This window comes from Trachurus trachurus (assembly GCF_905171665.1).
Source record: "Trachurus trachurus genome assembly, chromosome: 22".
NCBI lineage: Eukaryota > Metazoa > Chordata > Actinopteri > Carangiformes > Carangidae > Trachurus > Trachurus trachurus.
In genome coordinates, this window is record NC_139907.1 from 25725812 (window position 1) to 25747986 (window position 22175).

At 41.1% G+C, this 22175-nt stretch overlaps 1 protein-coding gene across 1 annotated transcript in view; it reads right to left on the bottom strand.

Moving 5' to 3' along the window:
• Nucleotides 1-22175, bottom strand: part of alk (ALK receptor tyrosine kinase) — a gene marked incomplete at its 5' end in the record, with an annotated part of 369133 nt that overhangs the window by 13568 nt on the left and 333390 nt on the right. The window contains 12 exons of the mRNA XM_083997628.1: nt 216-308; nt 3140-3237; nt 3357-3486; nt 3587-3651; nt 3958-4048; nt 4740-4926; nt 8901-9014; nt 10117-10272; nt 14391-14489; nt 17121-17288; nt 18261-18402; nt 18995-19102. Of these exons, the coding sequence (XP_083853754.1) occupies nt 216-308; nt 3140-3237; nt 3357-3486; nt 3587-3651; nt 3958-4048; nt 4740-4926; nt 8901-9014; nt 10117-10272; nt 14391-14489; nt 17121-17288; nt 18261-18402; nt 18995-19102 (1451 nt within the window). The remainder of the gene's footprint in view (nt 1-215; nt 309-3139; nt 3238-3356; nt 3487-3586; nt 3652-3957; nt 4049-4739; nt 4927-8900; nt 9015-10116; nt 10273-14390; nt 14490-17120; nt 17289-18260; nt 18403-18994; nt 19103-22175) is intronic.

A 22175-nucleotide genomic window follows, 5' to 3' on the forward strand; every position in this document is an offset into this window, starting at 1 on the left:
TCCAGTGTGTCTGCTCTCAGGCTTCAACCTTTAGACCAAAGACGGCAGTGACAGCCTGGGAACAGGTCTCTTGTTGTCTGATACTAGATCAGATGATGAGGTGCTCTCCTGCTCTCCACCTCATGTGGCTCAAATTCAACTGAATCTGGCCGACGGAGCCAAAGTGGTCTTGCCTGATGTTTTAAATCAGCCAGTGAACTGTGCTGGAATTGTACCTGTAAATGTCTCGAGCCATCCCAAAATCTCCAATCTTGGCCACACGACCTGGTCCTTTGCAGGTCAGCAGGCAATTCCGAGCTGCGATGTCCCTGAAAGAAGAGAGAGAGAAAAAAAAGACATTAAGTTTGCGCTTGGATTACTAGAGCTTTATTAGAACACAATCACTCACAGTCAAAAGCACTAACAGCACCAGTCTAATGATGTGATTTTTTTTTTTTTTTTAAATAAGGGGGGTATGGCGTGTATAAGCTGTAGATATCCTGAACACTGACATTCACACAGCCACATTTCAACATTAAGTTCACTACAGTTTTTTTTTTTTTTTTTTTTTTTTTTTTTAAGTATTTGCATCTATAAGAGGTTCAGTGTATAAACACCTTCAGACGCCCCTACTGGATCTGAAGTTCAGTGTAACTATCAAGTTGCCCTGGGCAAGCTGCTAGAGTATATAGTTTCCTACAGTGCCTTTATGACTCTGCCCACACGGTGTATCCACAGAGAAGATAGAAGTGTTCCTGTATGGAGGGGGAGTGGGTTGGAAGAGAAAATTCATAAAATTCATATTTGCACTGTACTGGGGTTGGTTATTCTTTGAGAAAATACAGTAGTTCACTCGGCGTGCTGTACTCCTGTCAGGGGAGAAGGCAGCCGAGCCCACACACTGCATTCTGCTCCCAAGGCGTCTCACTTTCTTAACATCTAAAGAAGTGACGTCGTGGGGACGCTGCTGCTCGTCAGACTCAAGGCAAGTGAGCATCAAGGCCAATTAATAATACCCAGAATTTAAGATCAAAATAACATCATGTGACACTGCTCAGACTGGATCATGGGACAGGGCAGGGCAGGGAATGAAATACTAGCAGTGATACAAACAGCTGCACTGAGCTCTGAGAGTCTGTAGACAGCAACACATTGTTTTGATGTTTGGCCTCCACACTCCACTCTGATAAGTTGGACGAGAAATGACACAATGAGGATAAAGTAGTAGTTCAGATTGATTCAAACTGAGGGCTACACTGTGCGGGGTTGCCCCACTTTAATGTGCCAGAAGTGTTTGCAACTATCCAACTTATAATAATTTAGTACTGCTTGAAATTTTATATTAAATAATTTAGCATGAAAAAAAACAACAAGCGCATCCATTTGCTTTTCATTTTAAATCTAACAGGGTCTGGTCTTTTCTTTTTTTATTCAGTTCAATTCAGACTGTGGCGGTGAAATGAGTGCTGGTAAACTAAATTATCACACTGACTGCTGAGGATTTCCTATTCAGTAAGAAATAGTGAAACAATCAATCCATTAAGGGGAATTTCAACTATTTCATTAAGACTGAATAATTTCTATCATTGAGCAACTGCAATCAGAATGTGGAAGTACACACACTGATGCAAACACACACACACTTTCACAACATCTTTTCTGATGAGGTGCTGAAGCAAAATCCGAGCAGTCCTTGTTTAATGGCTCGGAAGAATTCATGCAAATGATTTGCTCTTGCTCGCAGGCAAGGCTGAGCCTTAAAATGCAACAGAAGTTGTCATGGACTGCCGGCTGAGGGCTGAGGGGAAGGACACAGTGCTATTGTACACGCAGCAGAGGGACATGAAAGCAGTTGTTGTCACAGTGTTAAGTGGCCTCATACTGTAGACCTTCCCTACAGTAAATTTTAACTGCAGCTTAAAGATCCATTTCACTGCAGCACTCAGAGAACAGTCTGTTATTAGTCTATTTTAACATCTGTGGTTACATTAAACTAACAGGCTCTTCTCAGCACAGTGCTTCTCTTCAGGTGATTAGAATTTCCATAGAGAGCACCAAAGCTAATAAAGTCACCAGAGAGCATGACAATAAGATCCACCAGCTAGAAACAGACACAGGAATAAGACCAGAGCAGGACTAAGCACAGAAACACAGCCAAGCCAGAGTAAAGCGTCTTCAGACAGCAGTAAAGCTGTGATTTAACACACAGCTCATCTTCCAGCCTTGTAATGCCTGAGAAAAAGCTGAATTTCCCGAGGAGCTGTTACTCCTCCACCATACATCATTCACCTGCCCTTTACTCAACCCTGAGTAAACACACACCCATAAAAATTGAAATTAGCCTCAAGGACAGTGTTAGGATGAATTTTAATACAGGTTGAGGGGAGGAAGGAAGAGAAAGAGGGGAGAGAAGGGAGTTCACAAGTTTCTGGAGAAGAGTCACCATTGGGTTGGACAGATGGGGCGAATAAGGTTTAATATTCATCGGGTTAGAAGTCCAAGACGGACAGGTACTTTAATTGTTCTGATGTGATTGTAGGAGGAAGTACGACCTTTTCCAACACTCTTATATGCTTGACTTTCCTTATGGACAAACATGAAGGAGCTCTTTGAAAACAGGTTCAAGACAAGACAACGCTTTTAAAGTTCTTTAGTCACATCTTCAGGTTCACCAACTGCTGAGGGTCTGGATGTGGAGGGGGAGTTGTGTTGACTTGTGCCTTGCATGCAGACCGTAAAAAGGCAAGCCGGCCACCCCATCTGGCTGCTCTGATGCTAAACTCATCACTTGTCCTCTCTGCTATCATCTAAAGGCAAAAGCCGTGCAGAGTCCATATGTTCCGCTTGGACGGAAGCAGTAAGCCTATAATTCTGAGGAGAAATCAGGAGGTGAATGCTGGTAAATCTGTGTTTGTCGAGTTTGTATATTTTCTGTTGCATATTTACGTTGCTCATCCACGCATATCCATATGTGCTGCATAGTGTTTATATTATACGGCTGTTTGTTTTTCTCTCTGGCTCTGTTTGGGTAGGAGGACACAGAGCAGGGGCACAGAATACGAGACATCTTTTCACGATCATGTGTTGTATTTCTGTTTGCCAGCACTCTGTTTTTTTTTGCATTTGGACAATGCAAAACGTGTGGTCATCTGTGACATACCTGTGTATAAATTGGTTCTCCTCCAGATACTGGCAGCCCTTAGCGATGTCTCTGGCCACGTTGAGAAGGTCCACCATGGTCAGGCTGGATGGGTGCTCCTGATCAAGGAGACCAGAGACACACAACCACAGAAACACAAACAAAAGGTACATTTAAAGGAGAAGAGGAATCCTCAATCACAAAGTCTGCAACAGCAAAGTGCAACAGTTTCTCTCACCAGTCGGGGTCTGGTCTCCCTCAGGAAGGTCTTGAGGTCTCCTCCTGTCATCAGCTCCAGCAGGATGAACCTGGGCATGGCCTGGAGACTCACTCCTATACAACGCACAATGTTCTGGTGGCTGAACTTACTGCAGGGACGGAAACACAGCGGGAAAACATGAATGGGAGATTGGTTTTTGATGGGCACCTTAGAGTTTTTGTTAATCATCTCTGTGCCTCCTGCAGTACCTGATGATGAGAGCCTCCATGAGGAAGTCCAGCTCATCTTGCTCTGAGCAGACCTCGGGAAGGGTCTGTAGTACAAAGAAACAAACTGTCAGTGCACTGAAAAATAGCTTTGTTACTTTGAATGTAGCCCATAATGAAAAGTGGTGATTCAGTAATGGTGCAACACAACTGCAAAAGAGGTTTGCAAAATGTAACAGGCTGCTTATGTTGATGGTCATGATGTCCTGTCCTGAGAAAAAGCCTTCTCAGTACAAAATTGGATGATGTGTAATTAGTTTAGAAGCCCTTCAGGATCTGATTTGATTCAATCAACGTTTGACCTTTGAAAAACAGAAAAAGTTCTTGTTCCAGAGACTGGAGGGAGAAATCACCTTTACTGCCACTTGCAGCGGACTGGGTTCACCTGGTATCCCCACAGCCAGCCCTTCATACACCTCACCAAAAGCACCGTGACCCAGACCCCTGGAGGAAAAACAAACACATCTATTATTTACAACTGTATTTATATGGAGAATTAGGCTGAAAGTGTCATACACACAGAGACTACAACAAGAGCAATGTTTAATCTGAGGTTTGTGTGTCCAAACAATGTTGAACTTAATGCTATGTAAAGAAATGAGAACCATGGAGGGTAATCAACATGAATAATTTCTTTAAAACATCTTGGCAGAGATGCGAGTCAGCAGCATCCAGACTTAGTTGTTCACAGCTGTCATCCTGTGCCAGATGTCAAAGCGCAGGGTGGACTTTGATTCAGGTCTTTTGTAGCTCTGCATGCAGGGTGAAATTCATCGGTCGACAGGAAAAAAAGAACGTGTCACAAAGACCAAGAACTGGAATGATAAACTGGTAAATTATAAACACATGAAAGATGCATTAAAAATTGAAAAGAGCCCTGCAAAAAATAATTTCTCTGCTGTTCAGATCACTGCACTACACCCATACACTCTGAGACTTTACACTTAGAACATTAATATTTCAGGCTTTATTTCAGACTGCTACCTCTCCCACTGTGCTGTATTCATGAAGTCACCCTTTTTAAATAATTTGTACTTTTGGATTTTTACTGGAATTACAGAGAACTGAGACAGAGGACTTTGTCACAGTTCCTCACAGATGTAGATGGATGTGTTGAGCTCCACAAGTCTTTTACCTGGTGAGGGAGATGTTGCGGCGCGGCACCTCCTTCAGGTCGTTGACTGACGCCGTCTTGCCGGCGAAGCAGTAGTTGGGGTTGTAGTCGGTCATGATGGTGGAGGCCCGCAGCTTACTGAGCTTGCAGTCTGGACTCTGCAGCTCCAGCTGAATAGACTGCAGCTCGGTGTGTTTACGCCTATACACTGGTGAGATGGAAATGAAAGGGAAGCCTCATTCCACTGCTGAGACATCCGCAATTTAAAATCCAAAACACAATAAACGGCCATATCACAGAAGTTGAAAGCTGTTGCAGTTATTATTTCCCTCAAGAGCTTTTGCTAGTACAAAAGCAGTTTTTATGAAATTGAGTTCCTTTGTGATTGTGTTATTGATTGCTCTGTGTCTGATTACAGATCTGTCGCTCTAGAATATTCAGATGTATCATGTTTCAGAATTGAACCCTCAACATTTGAATTGGTCTGACACACAATCATATGCATAATGTGACTGGTTAGAAGCACAAGGAAAAGAAAAACAACACTTTCCTCTTCACATTCAAATAACAGCACTTTAAACTGAATAAATCAGAGTCTTTTCTCTTCCTCTCTTGTGTGCACATGCAAACACCCACACACAAACACACACTATGCAGGGGTAGAAGCCTTGACCTGGGCTATGAACACATTAGACACCAGGAGAATTATTTGTGTGTATACTTAGGTGTGTAGGTGAGTTATATATTTACCAAGTGCTGTCTAATGTACGAGTGCTGTCAGCCACCAGCTAAGCTGCCATCCATCATTAGTGCACTTCATTCATCACTGAGGTAGTCCCCCCCCCCCCATGATGCTGCTGCTGCTGCATCTACCCATGTGTGTACAGGAGTGTAGGTGGGAGTGGGACATGTGTGTCGGTCTGCAAGAGTGAGAGTGAGCGTGGGTGTGTGTGGAGGGTATGATGGCTCAATTAGTGCATATGTCTGGCTGTAACAGCCTAAAAGCTGACAGATGTCTACCACGCTCACTTCCCATTCTGGTAACAACCTGCTAAGAGTCATCTGAGAAGGACCAGGCCAGACACTGAAGGACTCTGTGTCTGTGTGTGTGTGGAAGAGAGAGAAAGAGAGATGTGTCTGTTGTGCAAACAGAGAACTCATATGTGAACCTGTCAGACGTTTAATAGCACTGCACGGCTCTTTATGGTCAGTAACTACTTCAACTGTCCCACCTGCTCCTTGTTCCTTCTAGTCGTTATCCTGTTTCTTTAGACATTGTGTCATATTGTAGTTTTATGACATGTCAAGTCCTTTGGTCTTCTAAAGCATTAATGTTAAACAGCAGAATATGGCTGACATCACTCCCTATAGTGCACAGTACTTAGACTCTTTCATTTAGCTAATTGTTTGACTCTCACACAGGAGCTAGTGGAGTTGGCTCATGTTGGACTGGAATGCTTTTTCAGGGAGAGGGATGTCCAGCTTAAAGGGATATTTCAACATTTTGGCAAATTCACCTATTGCCATAATCTCTATAGTTTTAGGAGTAGCCTAAAACCTTTAATTGTTGATGCAAGCTGTTTTTAGATCGGTGGGGCAGAGACGCGAGCTGCATGGTATTTCCACATTCCCTCATCAACCTAAATACACAATCCAACAACTCCAAACACTCTCATGGACAGGTTGTGACCTGCACATTCACCACGCTATAATGATAATAATAATGTAACATTAGGAGACAGAGTTGAAACTACATTCCAGACATGGCTTCTGGGTGGAGTGATTTCAAAAGCAAGTAGTTCTGAGTATTTGCTTCATGTGTCATAATGTTACATAATTATACATGATTATCTCATAGCTTGGCGAATGTGCAGGTCAAAATTTGTCCACGAGAGCGTTTTGGAGTTGTTGGATTGTGTATTTAGTTTGATGAGGAAAACGTGGAAATACCATGCAGCTCGCGTCTCTGTCCTGCTGATCTAAAAACAGCTTGAACCGACAATTAGAGGTAATGAACCTACTCCTAAAACTATAGGGATTATGGTAATAGGGGAATTTGCCAAAATGTTGAAATATTCCTTTAACATGCTTCCACTGTGACCTACCCTCAGATAAGTGGAGGGTAATGGCTGGATGGAAACAGACACTATACAGTGACCTTTAAAGTCCATCCATGCAATAGAACATAGTGTCTATTCAGAATCAGAAAATCTTTATTGTCATTGCACATTGTGAAAGTACACAGTGCCTTTTTGAGAACAAACCTATAATCTCATAATCATCACATTTTAAAGATGTGGATATTACTATTGTGTGACACTACATGTGTCAGGGATGTTGCACAATGACTGATAATGAAAGCCAGACAGGTAGACACCGTCTCCTCAGACATTTTACTTGTGTAACTTCACAAGATTATAGTAATAATATTCCTGGGTAATGAAGCATCAACAAGCTTCTCATACCTGCCTTTGTTCTTTTTACTTGGGAGATTAAAATATAGCACACAGGCTAGTATTACAATGAAAGGAGATGATTATGAAGGTCACTGGTGAGGAAAATTCTTGGCCATGTTTCTGTATATTTATCCATCACAAAACTTTTTCACGCTCCAGAAAAAATATCTGTTGTGGGACCATTATTAAATTAAATTTGAGGCACTAATAAAATAACTCTTTCAGTCTTTTTAGAAAAGCCAAATCTAACTTTTATATATCCTCACTAGCAAATATCTCTGGATATGCATCTGAGTTTTGTAAAATAATCAAATGTCTGAAAAATAATTGCTCTGCATCTCTGCATCCTAAACTTGGCTTTAAAAATCCAATGATCAAATGTGTGAGGCTTTCATTAATTATTTGATTTAATGCTGCAATGCGTTTAGAACTCCAACCTTAAGTGCTATATCTAAATCTTAATTCTCCCTCAAATCAGTAAACCATGGAGAGGTTTATAGGACTCAGGTTAATTTAACTCTAACACACTGAGGGGTGATGGAGATTTCTCTTTCCTTCCCTCCTTTGCCTCAGAGCTGATCTAATTGCAGCAGCTTTAACCTGCATCTTTAACAGACTTGCATCAAGTTAAATCTGGAAGTGGGTCCAGGTTATCCCATTACATCAAGCCGGTGATCCGTGTGACTTGAATAATTACAGTTCAAGTGTAAAACTGCCCTGTTTGGCAAAGATCCTGGAGGTTCTTGTACATTCTTCATCATGTCACACCAGCATTTCCAGTATGTCTTATCTAACTACATGTTTGCAGGCCTGGACAATCACCATTATGCTGCACTTTTCATTGAGCCATCTGAAGCATTTGATTCAGCTGATGGTGATATTCTACCACACTGACTATACTCAACTGTCTAAGTAAACAGCCCACACAGGAGTCTACGATATCATCAAGCTGTAATGTATACTTTTATAAAGATTACACTATTTTACATACCAATGGGATTTCCACTGATCTGGTCGTTGCTGATATACAGCCTGCTTTTAACATCTTTCACCGGTCTATAGAAGCAACGTGAATTTCTCTCTTAACCATCTGGCCTGCTGGTCTCATCTTAAAGCCTCAGGATCATGAAACTCAAACAGCTGACAACTCTGGTTGGACACTAGACTCACCTTGAAGACCCATGTTAAACTATCTATATAAAATCTAACACAATTACAGTATTTACTGAACAGAAAGTCAAGTCTCTCCCTGGTTACCAAAAGACCACTGTACAATATACATCACAACATGTTATTTCTGTCTGCTCTTGATGTTGTTCATATACATGTATGTACATGCTTCATGCTTCCTCCCACCACACTGAAACATCCTGACTCAGTGTGTCACAGCATACAGCACCTTTTCTCTGCAACCTGTATGAAAAGGTGGTAGGTCCTCTGTTATAAATAAACAAGAGAGCAGCTCTGTGTGTTGTTCATTTAGAAGCCTCTGCCACAAAAACTCAGCTCAACGTCTTTTTGATGCTGAACTCTGAGTAGTTTCAAAGGCTTTGATGCAGACAGATGGAATCAGCCGCAAGAAAGTTCCACTCTATTAGTTTATGGAACCATTGTAAAAAGTTGTACGCAGGTCTCTCTTGAAAAATAGACTCTCTGTTTGGAGAAAGGATTTAAAAATGGAAATACCCCACGTTGTGTCTCAGCGCTAGAGTGTGACAATACTCACTTATCATGACTCCAGATACAGCCAGCAGCAGGGCAGCGATGAGGGCCGAGGTGCCAACAGACACGACCACCCCAACAGAGGAGTCTGTCGGCGGGGGAGGAGGCGGGGGCACGTCTGACAAGGGGAAACAACAGTGTTGCACAGTTGTTATCTTCCCCAGAGGAGCATTAACATTCACTTCGCAACTCTGATCCCCAACTTAATTAATGATGTGAAAGCGATGACACAACAGAGCTTAGGATCAGCGATGGCTGGTGCATGTCAATTCTTTTTCAGTGGCGAGGGATGATCTCATTTCACTTGTCTAAGCTGAAGAACAAATGTGCACACCGAGAGAGACCATATTGAGATCCTGACCTTTTATGACCCAGCATCATAGAATTATCTTCTGCTTGTCATTACTGAGAACAGATTTGTAAATCATAAGGCAAGGAGACACTCTAGGTCGTTAAGATATTATTGAGATGGTAATAGCTCTGTTATTTGCTTCAAATTGTTAAGTGACATTCCCTGCCATATGAATTCATTCCAGATCTGCATTCATTATTCATCTGAGATTACAAATTATAATTAAAGAGGCAATTATAGGTTCAGAGGAAGTTTGTCTACATCCCTTTGTTACAGTTTGACTGAAGAAAAAGACATTGCACTGGTGTGAGGTCTGGGTTTTTTAGTTGAGGTTGACATGATCTAATATGCATAGTGAACTGCATGAACCTTCAGCCCACTGTGAGACACACTCTCACTCTACCGCACAATGTCACTACATGAGGATCCAGGAGAAAGCTTTTATCCTAAACCCTTGACATGATAAGATAAAGAGCTTTTATCTGACTGCAGCACAGAGATCAATTGCAAAGTCACAGAACAGGGCTCAACACTTAGAAAACACCGGCTAATAGAGCTACAGGTATATTCATTTTCATTAACAGGGTTAGCTTATCCTTGGGCTTGATAATAATTACTATGAATGATTAAGGGAATGTAGAAAAAATGTTTCCTCAGATAAAGATTCAATAAAATACAGAGCCTCCCAGGCTTAATTACTCTCCTAGATTAATTCATTATCTATTCACAGAGTCATATTACAGGTGCAATTACACTCAGCTTAACTCATTCCTACGTCTGAATTAATTTCACATATTTGTGTGGAACAGAGAGAAATGGACCATTGTTCACTTCCCACCCTATACTAGTGTGATACTATTAGTCATACCTGTAGCATTGATGCAGGACACTCCGTCTGGAGCCAGCATGAGGTAATCATAACAAAAGCAGACGACGCTGTCCTTGGTCTCGTGGCAATCGCCGCTCTCACAGTGGCTGCAGTTCTGCACAGGACTGATGATCACTTCGCCGTGGCTGTCGACAGCTGTAGGCACACACACACACACACACAAATATACATACAAAGCATTGGATTAGACATAATTCTCAGGAAATCTTAAAATGAACAAAACCTTCAATAATACTACAGTTTAAATCACTACAAGTGATCCCAATTAGAATGAGGCATGAGTACCATTTTTTAGTTTCCATAACTCAGCATCCAGTTTACATAGCTGCACAATATACTATACTAGATAATAATAATAACACCAACAAGAAATATCATTCCATATGGTGTCTCATTCAGAAATACAAAAAAATAAAGTCTGGAATTAGGAACAATGAAGACAAAACAGCAGTGTAATCATCAGGCTTACTGAAGACATGTGTATTTTCAATAAACATTATTACTTTGAGGTTTAATGCCAAATGGGTGGGTGTGTTTAAAAGCTCCAGTTCGCAGCACAGCCAAGATAAATGGTTTATATATACAGCTTTATATTTATGGAAAATAAAGTGATTACAGCTCTCCAGTTTTTCTATCATAACATCTAAAAACTCAAATGATTCCGGTGATGCTGCTGTGTTTGGACATTCTCATTTTGCTCCGATCTTCCTTTTAAACTAGTGTGGCTGTATGTCTGCACGAAATCTATACAATCTGTTCTCCATGACACAACCACTCATTCTGCCATCAATTACCATGCATTGATAATACCTTTACCTTTATAAAGGCTTAACAGAAATCGGTTCACGCAATTGTAAACCACAATCAGCCCAACATGAATTAGTTCTGGGCTGCATTGAAAGCTTGCACTGTTTAGTAAGCAAAGCAAATGGCCTCATCTGCAGAATCTATTCTCTCCCATCAGTTTGTTAACAGCTTTATAAGCACAAATGCATAAATCTAAGCTAGAAACATTTGAAAGGTTTCGAAGGAAGACTACAAATGTCTGGAGAACAGATGGTGGCTCCATACTAATGTGTCACTGTACTCTGTATTCTGCATCTCTACATGCAGTCATGTTACTCCTCTGCTGGGGTGAGGAAGGTGACGGTGGCTTCTCTAATGACTTTTACAAATATTTCTTGGACGTTCTGTTTGCACTCCTTGCTTTTTGTTTAATCACATAATTGTATTTGCCAAGAAACAATTTCTCGTCTATCAAAGCTAAACAAGAACAGGCTGTACAGATGAGTCATTTTCTGACCCATAAGCACATTGAATCATTTCTTCAGATGCTTGCAATTCACATGAAAAACTGCAGTTTATTTTTCATACAGGTGGATCGAGTTAGACTTGCTGAAGCTCTCAGGTCTCTAGCAGCATGCATCTGTTCAACCCTATCTGTATTATTCCACTGGTTTTGAAGTAGCCTGTATCCAGTAGATTAGGACACTGCATTGCAAACTGGTTTCCTCTGTCAACATTAATGAAATGATTTTTTATCCTTTTTTTAGACACACTGCAGGGTTGTCTGGCTTTTCCTGCTGTTCTCATTTTGAGCTTGACAACCTCAGCTTGTGCCGAGACAGAAATGACTGGCAGAGCCAATTTTGATTACGACTTCAAATCACAAAGCCTTTAAATCTGACCTTTACAATGATATTCTTTAAAGTCATCAAATCGCAGATATATTACCATTCTGATATTTTGCTGTGCCTGTTATGAAAATGACTCAGACCTTTTGGTAATTCACTGGTTATAAATCACGCCTCTCTCTCATGCACTCTAATTCAACCAAAAATGCTTTCAAGAAGTCAACTGTTTATTACACAGAAGATGAATCATAAAACAAGTCTTGTTTTATATAAATCAAGTTTTATTATAGTATTATAATACGTATGTAGACTGTAGCTGATGTAGACTGATGTTTGTCTTTATCATTTGAGGATTGTGGGTATTTGGGAAATGTTGTTTAAACATCTTCTATCAGTGCGGCACTTGTTTAAAAATGATGTCTTATGTTTACTAGCTCATTTCATGCAGCCCTTTGAATTACCTTGGTGCCATAAAAACTTGCTTCACCTTGTCTTAGTTATAAAATTCTTACTGTTTTGAATTTTATTTAGTTGTTTTTTTCCCCCTTCATTTAAGCATAAATCACCATGTAACTTCATTCTGAAAGGTGCCGTAAACATAGCTAATGAAGAGCAATGAGAACGGTGTGGAATGTAATAAATGAAACATTTTGTGCAGTTTGGAAAAACAAATTTTCTCTTATTTACTACTGAAATCCCTCCTCAGGAGGAAATGGAGTAAAGTTGATGAGAAAGTGAAGACGGTGGCTGTCGAATAAGAGGCCCTGCCTCACTACACAGAATTACTTCTATTTAAACTCAATGTGAGACAGATATGGGTGTGTACTTTACTAGAGCTATGTGGAAGACAATTGTAGTACTTTGATGTCTATTTGCCATTTCCTTTGTTTCACCATAAGGTGAAGAGAGAATCTTAGATGATGCATGGCTGGTCAATAAGTTCACCACTACAGCTGGAATTTCATACTGTTTTTAGAATCTGTCAATTCAAATGCACAAGAGGAGAAAAGTATAGGTGGGTCAACACTGGATTTATTTATTGATCAGTTCCTCCACTCTATCTGGAGGCATTAATCAATAGAAAAAAATCTTTGGCTGGACTGAAAAACTCTAGTATCTCGACCTCCACTGAACAACCGTTATATCTGTTGTAGGGGAGACCGGGGTTGGTTGGCTACAGGGGTTGGTTGGCACACCCCTGTTTTCTGGCCTCCTGTTGGTCACAGACTCACAAATGTGACATCAAAATGATCATCTTTTTGAGCTGCACTTATCTAGTTTGTTAAAACATCTGAAACTCACTCACTTTTTTGCTGAGGGCAAAATATCAGTTTTTTAGTACCAAAAGTAAAAAACTGCTCCCCGCACTTAAAGTGTTATAAAATTGCTTTGGATAAAGATATTGGAAATGTGTTACTTCCAGTTTGTAGAGATAGGAGTCAGCTTCAATTTGATATGAAACTTGAAAGTCTTTGATGAGTGATGTTACCTGGGCAACATCATATATTCACAAAAGTGGGTTTGTTTTGGTCGGGGTTGGTTGGCACACTCATGTCGGGGTTGGTTGGCACACACAAACCAACCCCAACATGCAGTATACATATATTAAATGTGATTAAACATAATTTCATACAATTCAGTGCACTGAGTGCAAGAAATGGGCACATGACTTATGCAGTGAAATGGGCCACAAAGCCTACATATGCCAATACTGTAATTCCAGTGATTTTATATAGGCCTTAATGTAAATAATCTGCATCCACCCCACACAGCAAATCTAAAACACAGTGAGATGGAAATAAATAAAAATACAAAGAGGTGATATGCTATATTTAAGAATAAATTCTGTATTCATTGAATATTTTCTCTTTAAAAAAAAAAAAAGAAGCTTGAATCATTTACCGTTTGATGTTCTGTGTAGGCTACGTGTTATCTTGTTTGTGGCCTTAGATGCCCTGTTTTAGTGTTATACGTGCAAATATATGCATGCATATACATGCTATCTTCTTAAATTTGAATATATTAGAATTAAATTTCCAATTTATTATTATATTGGTTGCTTCATCCATTCATTTTTACATTGTGCCAACCAACCCCATGAAGTGTGCCAACCAACCCCTTGTCGGGGCTGGTTGGCACAAGTGCGCAGTGTGATTTTATTCATAAATAAATTGATTTTAGAATATAACTGTGGACATTGAAATGTATTTAGTTAAAGCTGACACCTTAACCTTTCATTTAATGCTGGTTTGAATATTCTCACATAAATGATGCCAGAGTGCTATGGCAAAGAGTGAAAAGTGTGCCAACCATCCCCGGTCTCCCCTACATTCCTTACAATTACTTCTCTGAGTGAAACTACTTTGTGCTCTACAAATCAGCATTCGTTACTTGCAAAAAGCTTGCAGGAAGCAAAGCAGATGCAGAGCAGCACAGCAAAAACTAATTTAAAACGTCAATTGGAAAAACTGTTTTTCTCATCATTCTGTGCAGTACAAACATATTAATGTTCACCTAGAAACACTACAAAGGTATCAAATGCTGAATACAGAAATGTTGACTGCGGCTGTTCGCCAGCTGAATGGTTCTGTCTGTACTTAATAAACATAGCAACATTACCCTTCAGAGGAAAGAGGAAGGGCTCTCCCTCCGGACCGAGGAACGATGTGCCGTCATCACCATCATCTTTGGGATTGTTGTCTGTGGAGGTGTTACCACCTGGAAACAAGGGAGAGGGGGGGCAAACACAATTAACAGTAACAAAACCTCACTGTCATACTTTCACCAGTAAACACATGGCGTATTCAGTAGGAACTCAATAAAAACATGTAAGAGCACATGTCACAGAACATAACAGGAACACATCAGACTGTCCACACAGGGTTTCTGGAGCTGTCATGTCTTCTGATGCAATCCCAGTCAAACACAGCTGGTCCGGTAACACTTTACTTGAAGCATCGTCATAAGAGTGTCAGTGTCTTAACAGTGTCATGACCATGTCATAAATATTATGTCAATGTCATAAGCGTTTATGACTGCTGTCATTAAGTGTCATTCGGTTTTGTAATGACAACTTGACATTAATGAAATATTTTCTGTTTAGTTGACATAATGATTATGTAAGGGATAATGTATAGTTCGGAGGTTGTTATGGAGAAATAAACCCCGACAGGTTGTATGGAACCCCGACGCGAAGCGGAGGGGTTTCATTCAACATGAAGGGGTTTATTTCTCCATAACAACCGACCAACTGTACATTATCCCGCTTATTACACGGTTTACGAGTGAAATAATTAATTTGAAACATAATGTTGATCAAAATACGACTTTCATCGATTTAAAATTGCATTTAGCGAATCTGCAAGACGTACCGGTCACTTCCGCTGTTTTGCCGAGCCTCCTCCCGTTCGTGCATTTGAAGCCTTTGATAATCAATCAGTGGATCGATGGATTACCTACACGTGTTAAGATGTGTGTATTGTGTGTAGTCGTATCTGTCATAAACAAGAGATTAACTTTACTGTTTACGGGGTGCGTTTGTGTCGCGGAGCCGCGGTGCCAGCTGCACCGAGACGAGAGGAGAGCTGTGACACCGGGTCAGAGGCTCTGATCAGCAGGTTTGTTTTCCAGCAGCGATGTGAAGGAGCCTCCACTCTCCTTGTAACAAGTTATCAGTCATTTATCTAACATCGCTATTAGTCCGAAGCTGTTTAATGACGGTAAAAATGAAACATAAGGTAAATATCCCGCATAGTTTCTCTTTTCTGTGTTGCGCTGATCAGAGCGGCTTCCCTAGCAACGGTCTGTTATACATGACGACGGTCATTATACAGAAATAACAGACCGCAGAACGCAGCGCTGGACCAATCAGAGAGCAGCATTCAATAGAGCCGTGTAATAATGATTATTAATTAGATGTTAAAGGTTACAGAACAAATCTTTAATAATTATTATTACACGGCTCTATTGAATGCTGCTCTCTGATTGGTCCAGCGCTGCGTTCTGCGGTCTGTTATTTCTGTATAACGGACCGTCGTCATGTATAACAGACCGTTGCTAGGGAAGCCGCTCTGACCAGCGCAGCACAGAAAAGAGAAACTATGCAGGATATTTACCTTGTGTTTCATTTTTACCGTCATTAAACAGCTTCGGACTAATAGCGATGTTAGATAAATGACTGGTAACTTGTTACAAGGAGAGTGGAGGCTCCTTTACATCGCTGCTGGAAACCAAACCTGCATCAGAGCCTCTGACCCGGTGTCAGCTCTCCTCTCGTCTCGGTGGCACCGCGGCTCCGCGACACAAACGCACCCCGTAAACAGTAAAGTTAATCGCTTGTTTATGACAGATACGACTACACACAATACACACATCTTAACACGTGTATGGTAATCTATCGATCCACTGATTGATTATCAAAGGCTTCAAATGCACGAACGGGAGGAGGCTCGGCAAAACAGCGGAAGTGACCGGTCTTGCAGATTCGCTAAATGCAATTTTAAATCGATGAAAGTCGTATTTTGATCAACATTATGTTTCAAATTAATTATTTCACTCGTAAACCGTGTAATAAGCGGGATAATGTATAGTTGGTCGGTTGTTATGGAGAAATAAACCCCTTCATGTTGAATGAAACCCCTCCGCTTCGCGTCGGGGTTCCATACAACCTGTCGGGGTTTATTTCTCCATAACAACCTCCGAACTATACATTATCCCTTACTTATGTCAACTAAACAGAAAATATTTCATTAATGTCAAGTTGTCATGACAAAGCCATTTTCTGGTAATGTCACTTTGATTAATGTCAAGTTGTCATAATCAAGACATCCCAAACAATGTCAAGTTGTCATTACAAAACCGAATGACACTTAATGACAGAAGTCATAAACGCTTATGACATTGACATAATATTTATGACACTCTTATGACGATGCTTCAAGTAAAGTGTTACCGATAGTCCTCCCTTTTCTTCCACCAATGTGTAAGACACAGTAACAGTTATTTGGTATGCTGACCACCATGTGTGCTTCACTGTTTCTTATAATTTCGGTTGGCCTCAGTACAACCCACTGCTGGAATGACACACAATTATACTGACGGTCATTAAGAGTTTATTACATAACATTACATGGTTAGTACACGGTGATGCATGGTGTCATATTTCAAATCTGTCTTGATCAGTTAGAGGGAGAGGACATACTCCACCTAATCTTGTACCAGTCTAAACTCTGTCTCCTTGTCACATTCAGTGTAAAACCCTATAGGATGTACATTTGAGTCATGCAAGCCAAGACTATTTATTTGTAAAAGTTTTTCCACAGAAAAACCTTGGAAAACTCATGGACTAACCTCTGTAGCCTCCACCACCGCCTCCGGCCATACAGCCGCCCCCGCCGCCCCCGAAGCCGCCACGGGTCTGCCAGAACTTTTGACAGGCCTGTCCTCCCTGGCCCCCCAGCACCAGTGGTCTGCCACCCTGACTGACAGGAGCACTATCGTTCCAACCTCCGCCTCCACCTGCCACCCAGCACACATTTGATACGATGTGAAGTAATGTGTTGTGTTGTGAATAGAGGGAAGAGAGGGTTCTTAAGTGGGTCAAAGTAGGGGAAATGCTGAAATATATGGGATACACACACAAGTATCACTTATATTAACACACACAAACAACGATCCCTCTATTAATCATAACAACCTGGGTTAGAGCAGAAACCACAAACATAAAAAAAACCTTCCAAACAGACCTGGTAACATGAGATTAAAGTTACAGCTAATAAAGTTCAAAATAATCCCTCCCATTTCCCCCTAAACCAGACAATTTCATTTCCCCTTTTTGTTTTCCTCCTTCTCCTCTGAAGCCTGAGAGATACAGACAAATGAAAAAAAAAGCCATGCTGAATATTTCATTCATGAGTTCCCTCAAAAGTAAACGTTGGGCTTTGTGAAGATGTGAAAAATCAATAGCGTGTGTTTTCTGGGCTGCTCCTCACCTCCAAGCACATGAATAATGGAACTTGCTCTGTGCATGGATGTAACACTGTACTGTAACACTATGCAGCAAAGTCCCTGATATAAATTATCATGAAGAACGCCGCCATTCTGTTTGTTTGTTTTAGTTTTTTTAACCACAACACAGACTCACACGGAGGTGAATCTGTGACATTTATACATTAAGACAGAGGTAAAAACCTTCAGGAGAAACGGATGCTAACAAGTACAGGCAGACATGCAAATGAACACTCCTACTGCAGGCTATCTGTAAACCTGGACTATGATTGTGGTTACATGAGGAGGGGAACAGAAAACACACAGCATGTCTCATCCTAAAGTCAGGAAAGATAAGACAGAAACATTTCAGCGCTGTAGCAGGGTATTACTCATCTCCCCTCATCCATCATGCTCTCAATGTCTCACATTCACTATAGTGAAAGTGTAGTAGTGCTACACTACAGCTGGTGGTAACACTAATCACGAGTGTGTGTGCTGTACCTGCTGTGTGTGACTTCCCATTACGTCCCGGCTGGCTGGGGTCATAGTCCATGTGCTCCATCTGGCTTTCTGATTGGCTGCTGTATCCCCGGCCTCCTCCCCCAGCAGCAATGATTAGGGGCTTGTACAGCCCCTTCTCCACCTGGGTCATTTTTTGTTTTTACAGATATATCTACATTAGAGACTTTTGCTCTTCAAAGGAAAACCAACATTTAAAACATGCTCTTATTTGGTTTCTGCCTGGGAGAGATATGAGAGAATTTATAAAAATTACTATATTTTTAAACAGGGCAGGAGCAGCTGTGACTGTCCAGAGGTAAAAAAAAGAAAAAAATCCACCACAGGTAAGGCTCACAAACCATGTTACTGTTTAATTAATCAGTACAAGTTGCTGGGGAACCAGTTGTCACACAACCAGAGAGCCAACAACTAAAGCAGCACATAGCTCCTTGAGAACTGTTTTATTCAACATAACATGTTAATTAATGATCTTCAACTTTGGAGGTACTGTAGGTGGTAACTGTCAGACAAAGGCAGGCTAACTGCATCCCTCTGTTTGCAAGATTGAGGGAACCACCAAGAACAACACATATTGCTAAAAACTAGTTTAATGAGCTGACAAAATGTCAGTTCAGGCAAAACCAAACCAACACAAATCATGTGCAGCTGTATAAAAAAGAAACAGATGTATAAAGACATCTTCTGACTGTAGTATTCTCTCAGCAGTTTCTTACCTTGAATACATATGTAGCCCCGCCTCCTCCTCCTCCGCCCCCTTTCACTTGGGTTCTGTTCACCATGGGGCTCTGTTCCAGGCAGATTTTATTCAGTAGGCTGTTGGACTGCGAGGAGAAAGAGAAATGTCAGTTCACCAAAGAATTGCTTTCCCTGATGTCAGTCAGTCCCAGCTGCTGTGAGTCTAAGGTTTTAGCATTACAATGCTACACAAACACTGAGCAGAAACATCCATATGCAAACAGGAGCTGGAAAGCAACGTCCAATGTTTCCTTTATGAGACAATTCTACTGTGGTTTGAACAGACCGATATTTTGTGTTTTACATGACTGCCGCTCAGTGGGGGGTATGGCTGAATATGACGTCAGGAGTCGTTCTCTACACTGTTTCAAACTAATTAATATAATCTATACAATAGAGCTAATTATGTTACAGATGTGTGAATTAATACAGTTTGCAACACCTGTGCATTTTAATTTCTATGCTTGACAACACCTTAATGTTGACATCACCTGCCTTTTTTTTCTTTTACTGCATACCAATAACAATGGTCATCTTTGTCCTCATTAATGCAAGTTATCCATTGCACCTTAGTGGCATATACAGTAAAACTGCGGATGAACTACCCTAAAAGATATAATTGGCATTACCTTTAAAGGGATAGTTCAACATTTTGGCAAATTGGCCCATTGCCATAATCGCTATAGTCATAGGTTCGTTTAAATTGTCGGTGTAAGATATTTTTAGAACGGCGGAGCGGAGCAGCAGGCTGCTCAGAGCTACGCTATGGAGGCTAAAGGAATGTCTTGGTTTCCCTCATCAAAGTCATCAAACACAAACTCCCCAAACTCCAAAATGCTTTTGTGGACAAGTTGTGACCTGCACAATCACCACACTATGAGATAATAACGGAACGTTACGAAACGGAGCTGTTTTCGAGGTAAATACAGGGTAAATACAGAGTCTGCTTGCTGAAAAACTGTCCCTGAATGCAACGCGCATCAGCGGTTTTGCATGAATTTACCTCTAAAACGGCTCCATCTCGTAACGTTCCATTATTATCTCATAGTGTGGTGAATGTGCAGCTCACAACTTGTCCACGACAGCGTTTTGGAGTTGTTGGGTTGTGTATTTGATGAGTTTGATGAGGGAAACCTAGAAATTCCTTTAGCCTCCATAGCATAGCCCTGAGCAGCCTGCTGCTCAGCTCCGCCGTTCTAAAAATAGCTTGCACCGACAATTAAAGGTAACAAACCTACTGCTATGACTATAGCGATTATGGCAATGGGCCAATTTGCCAAAATGTTGAACTATCCCTTTAAAGTTTATTTTGTTGTTGGTGAATAACAAACATCAGTAATTTTCTTCATATTCATGAAAACAGAGCTTTATGTTTGTTTTTTTCTGGTAAAAAATGTATTTGACAACAAAATGCAGGGATTGTGTCACAGCTGAGGTTGTGTAGATTGATGTGTCTGCCTCCTGTGTGCCATCCTGCTGAACCGCCTGGAGCCGGTCCTACTCTGAGAGCGAGAAGGGCAAGACTCCCCCCCCCCTAACTCTATCTGAACCTCACATAAACACACTCACAGTCACTCATCGCTCCCTTTGACTCCCACATCTGTCTGAACCCAAACTCTGAGGGGCTGGGAGGGAGGAGGGGGCGGGACTTTAGTGACTGTGATTGACGGGAAGAGAGGGTAAAAGAAAGTGCATTCAAATGTTATGGAAGAGTCTTCTTCACCCTCTCTCGCTCTCAGCCTGTTCTGTCACGACAGCTTCTCGCTTTTAAGTTGAGTTTGTGTCGGAGAGAGAAGGAAAATGACAGAGACAAGGTGTGTATGTGCATGTGTTGATGGACATGTGTGTGTGCACACGGCAGAAAGAGAAAGACACCCGCGGAAGGAGTGAGAATTTGTCGGGACGAGGGGGGTATCATTTCCCTCACCATGGAGAGTGTGAAAAAACACTGTTCTACAGCACAAATCACTTTCAGACTGACCCTTTGGAGACAGATCCTGCCTCTCCCTGTCAGAACCGGGGAAATAAGAGAAACCATAAACGACTTCAGCCCCTCTCTGCTGTACCGGGCACTTCAAGACTCACTGTGTTAAAATCTAATCACTAGATGACAGTGGCCAGCAAAACAAAGCCACAAAACACAACACAGACATGAAGCGCCTGATATTCTGCTATAACCAAGAGGGCTGCTACATCAACATCATCCATCACATCTAAAAACCACTCATTTAAACATTTACATTTCATTTTAGAGTCTCACAGCTTTGTGACCAATGAACCCCTATGTTTATGAGACAGTTATATCTGCACTTCCAATGTGGAAATGCTTAGGCAGGATGTTATATGCTATATGATTTAAAACATGAGCAAAATAATCAGCCATTGTTACTGTATGTTGACCAGATTAAATACTTAACTCTGTATAAAGACATAGTTTTCTTTCTGTAGCAGGAGAACAGAAGCTAAAGATCAAGCAGCAGATGGAATTTTACCCATTTCTATAGAAAAGTAAACCATAGATAAAGGTTTACCTTGCATATGATATGTGATGAAGACATAAGATGTACCTACACAACCCACAGAAAATCTCTCCTGTGTGCGTTTCAGATTCTGTAAGTAATTCCCTCAGTGGTTGTTGTTTGATAAGTGTCAAAGTTCAAAAACAAAATTTTCCCTGTGTCTGTGCAGGGAGAGACCTACATTTTTGAACAACTAAATGGCAGATGATGGATGGTTCCACTGGCAAGTAGAGGATTGTGAGGGTTTTAGTCTCAGTGTTGTGAACTGTGAGAGGAAGCATGCTGCGCTGCTGCCAGTGAAGAAACTCCAGAGCATAATGGATGACAGCCACCCCTGGCAAAAGAACATAAGTAAGCTTAGGAGAGACAACGGGGAGATCACTGCAAGCACCGATTGCAGATTTAAAGAGTCATTTGTGGCCAAAACAATGGTTACGACTTAAAGCGAGGGTGGTGGGTGAGGTCCAAGGACTCCTCAGGGTCCATGAGGAGGTCTGCCAAGGTCTCTGGATGTTATCCTGCCTGTGGAATGTTAAGGGACGCTGATTCTCACTGTAAAAGCCTCTCCACTAGTTACACATGATATAATTAAGCTGAATTTATAAGAACCTTTAATTGTCCTACACTGGCTTTTTAGGAG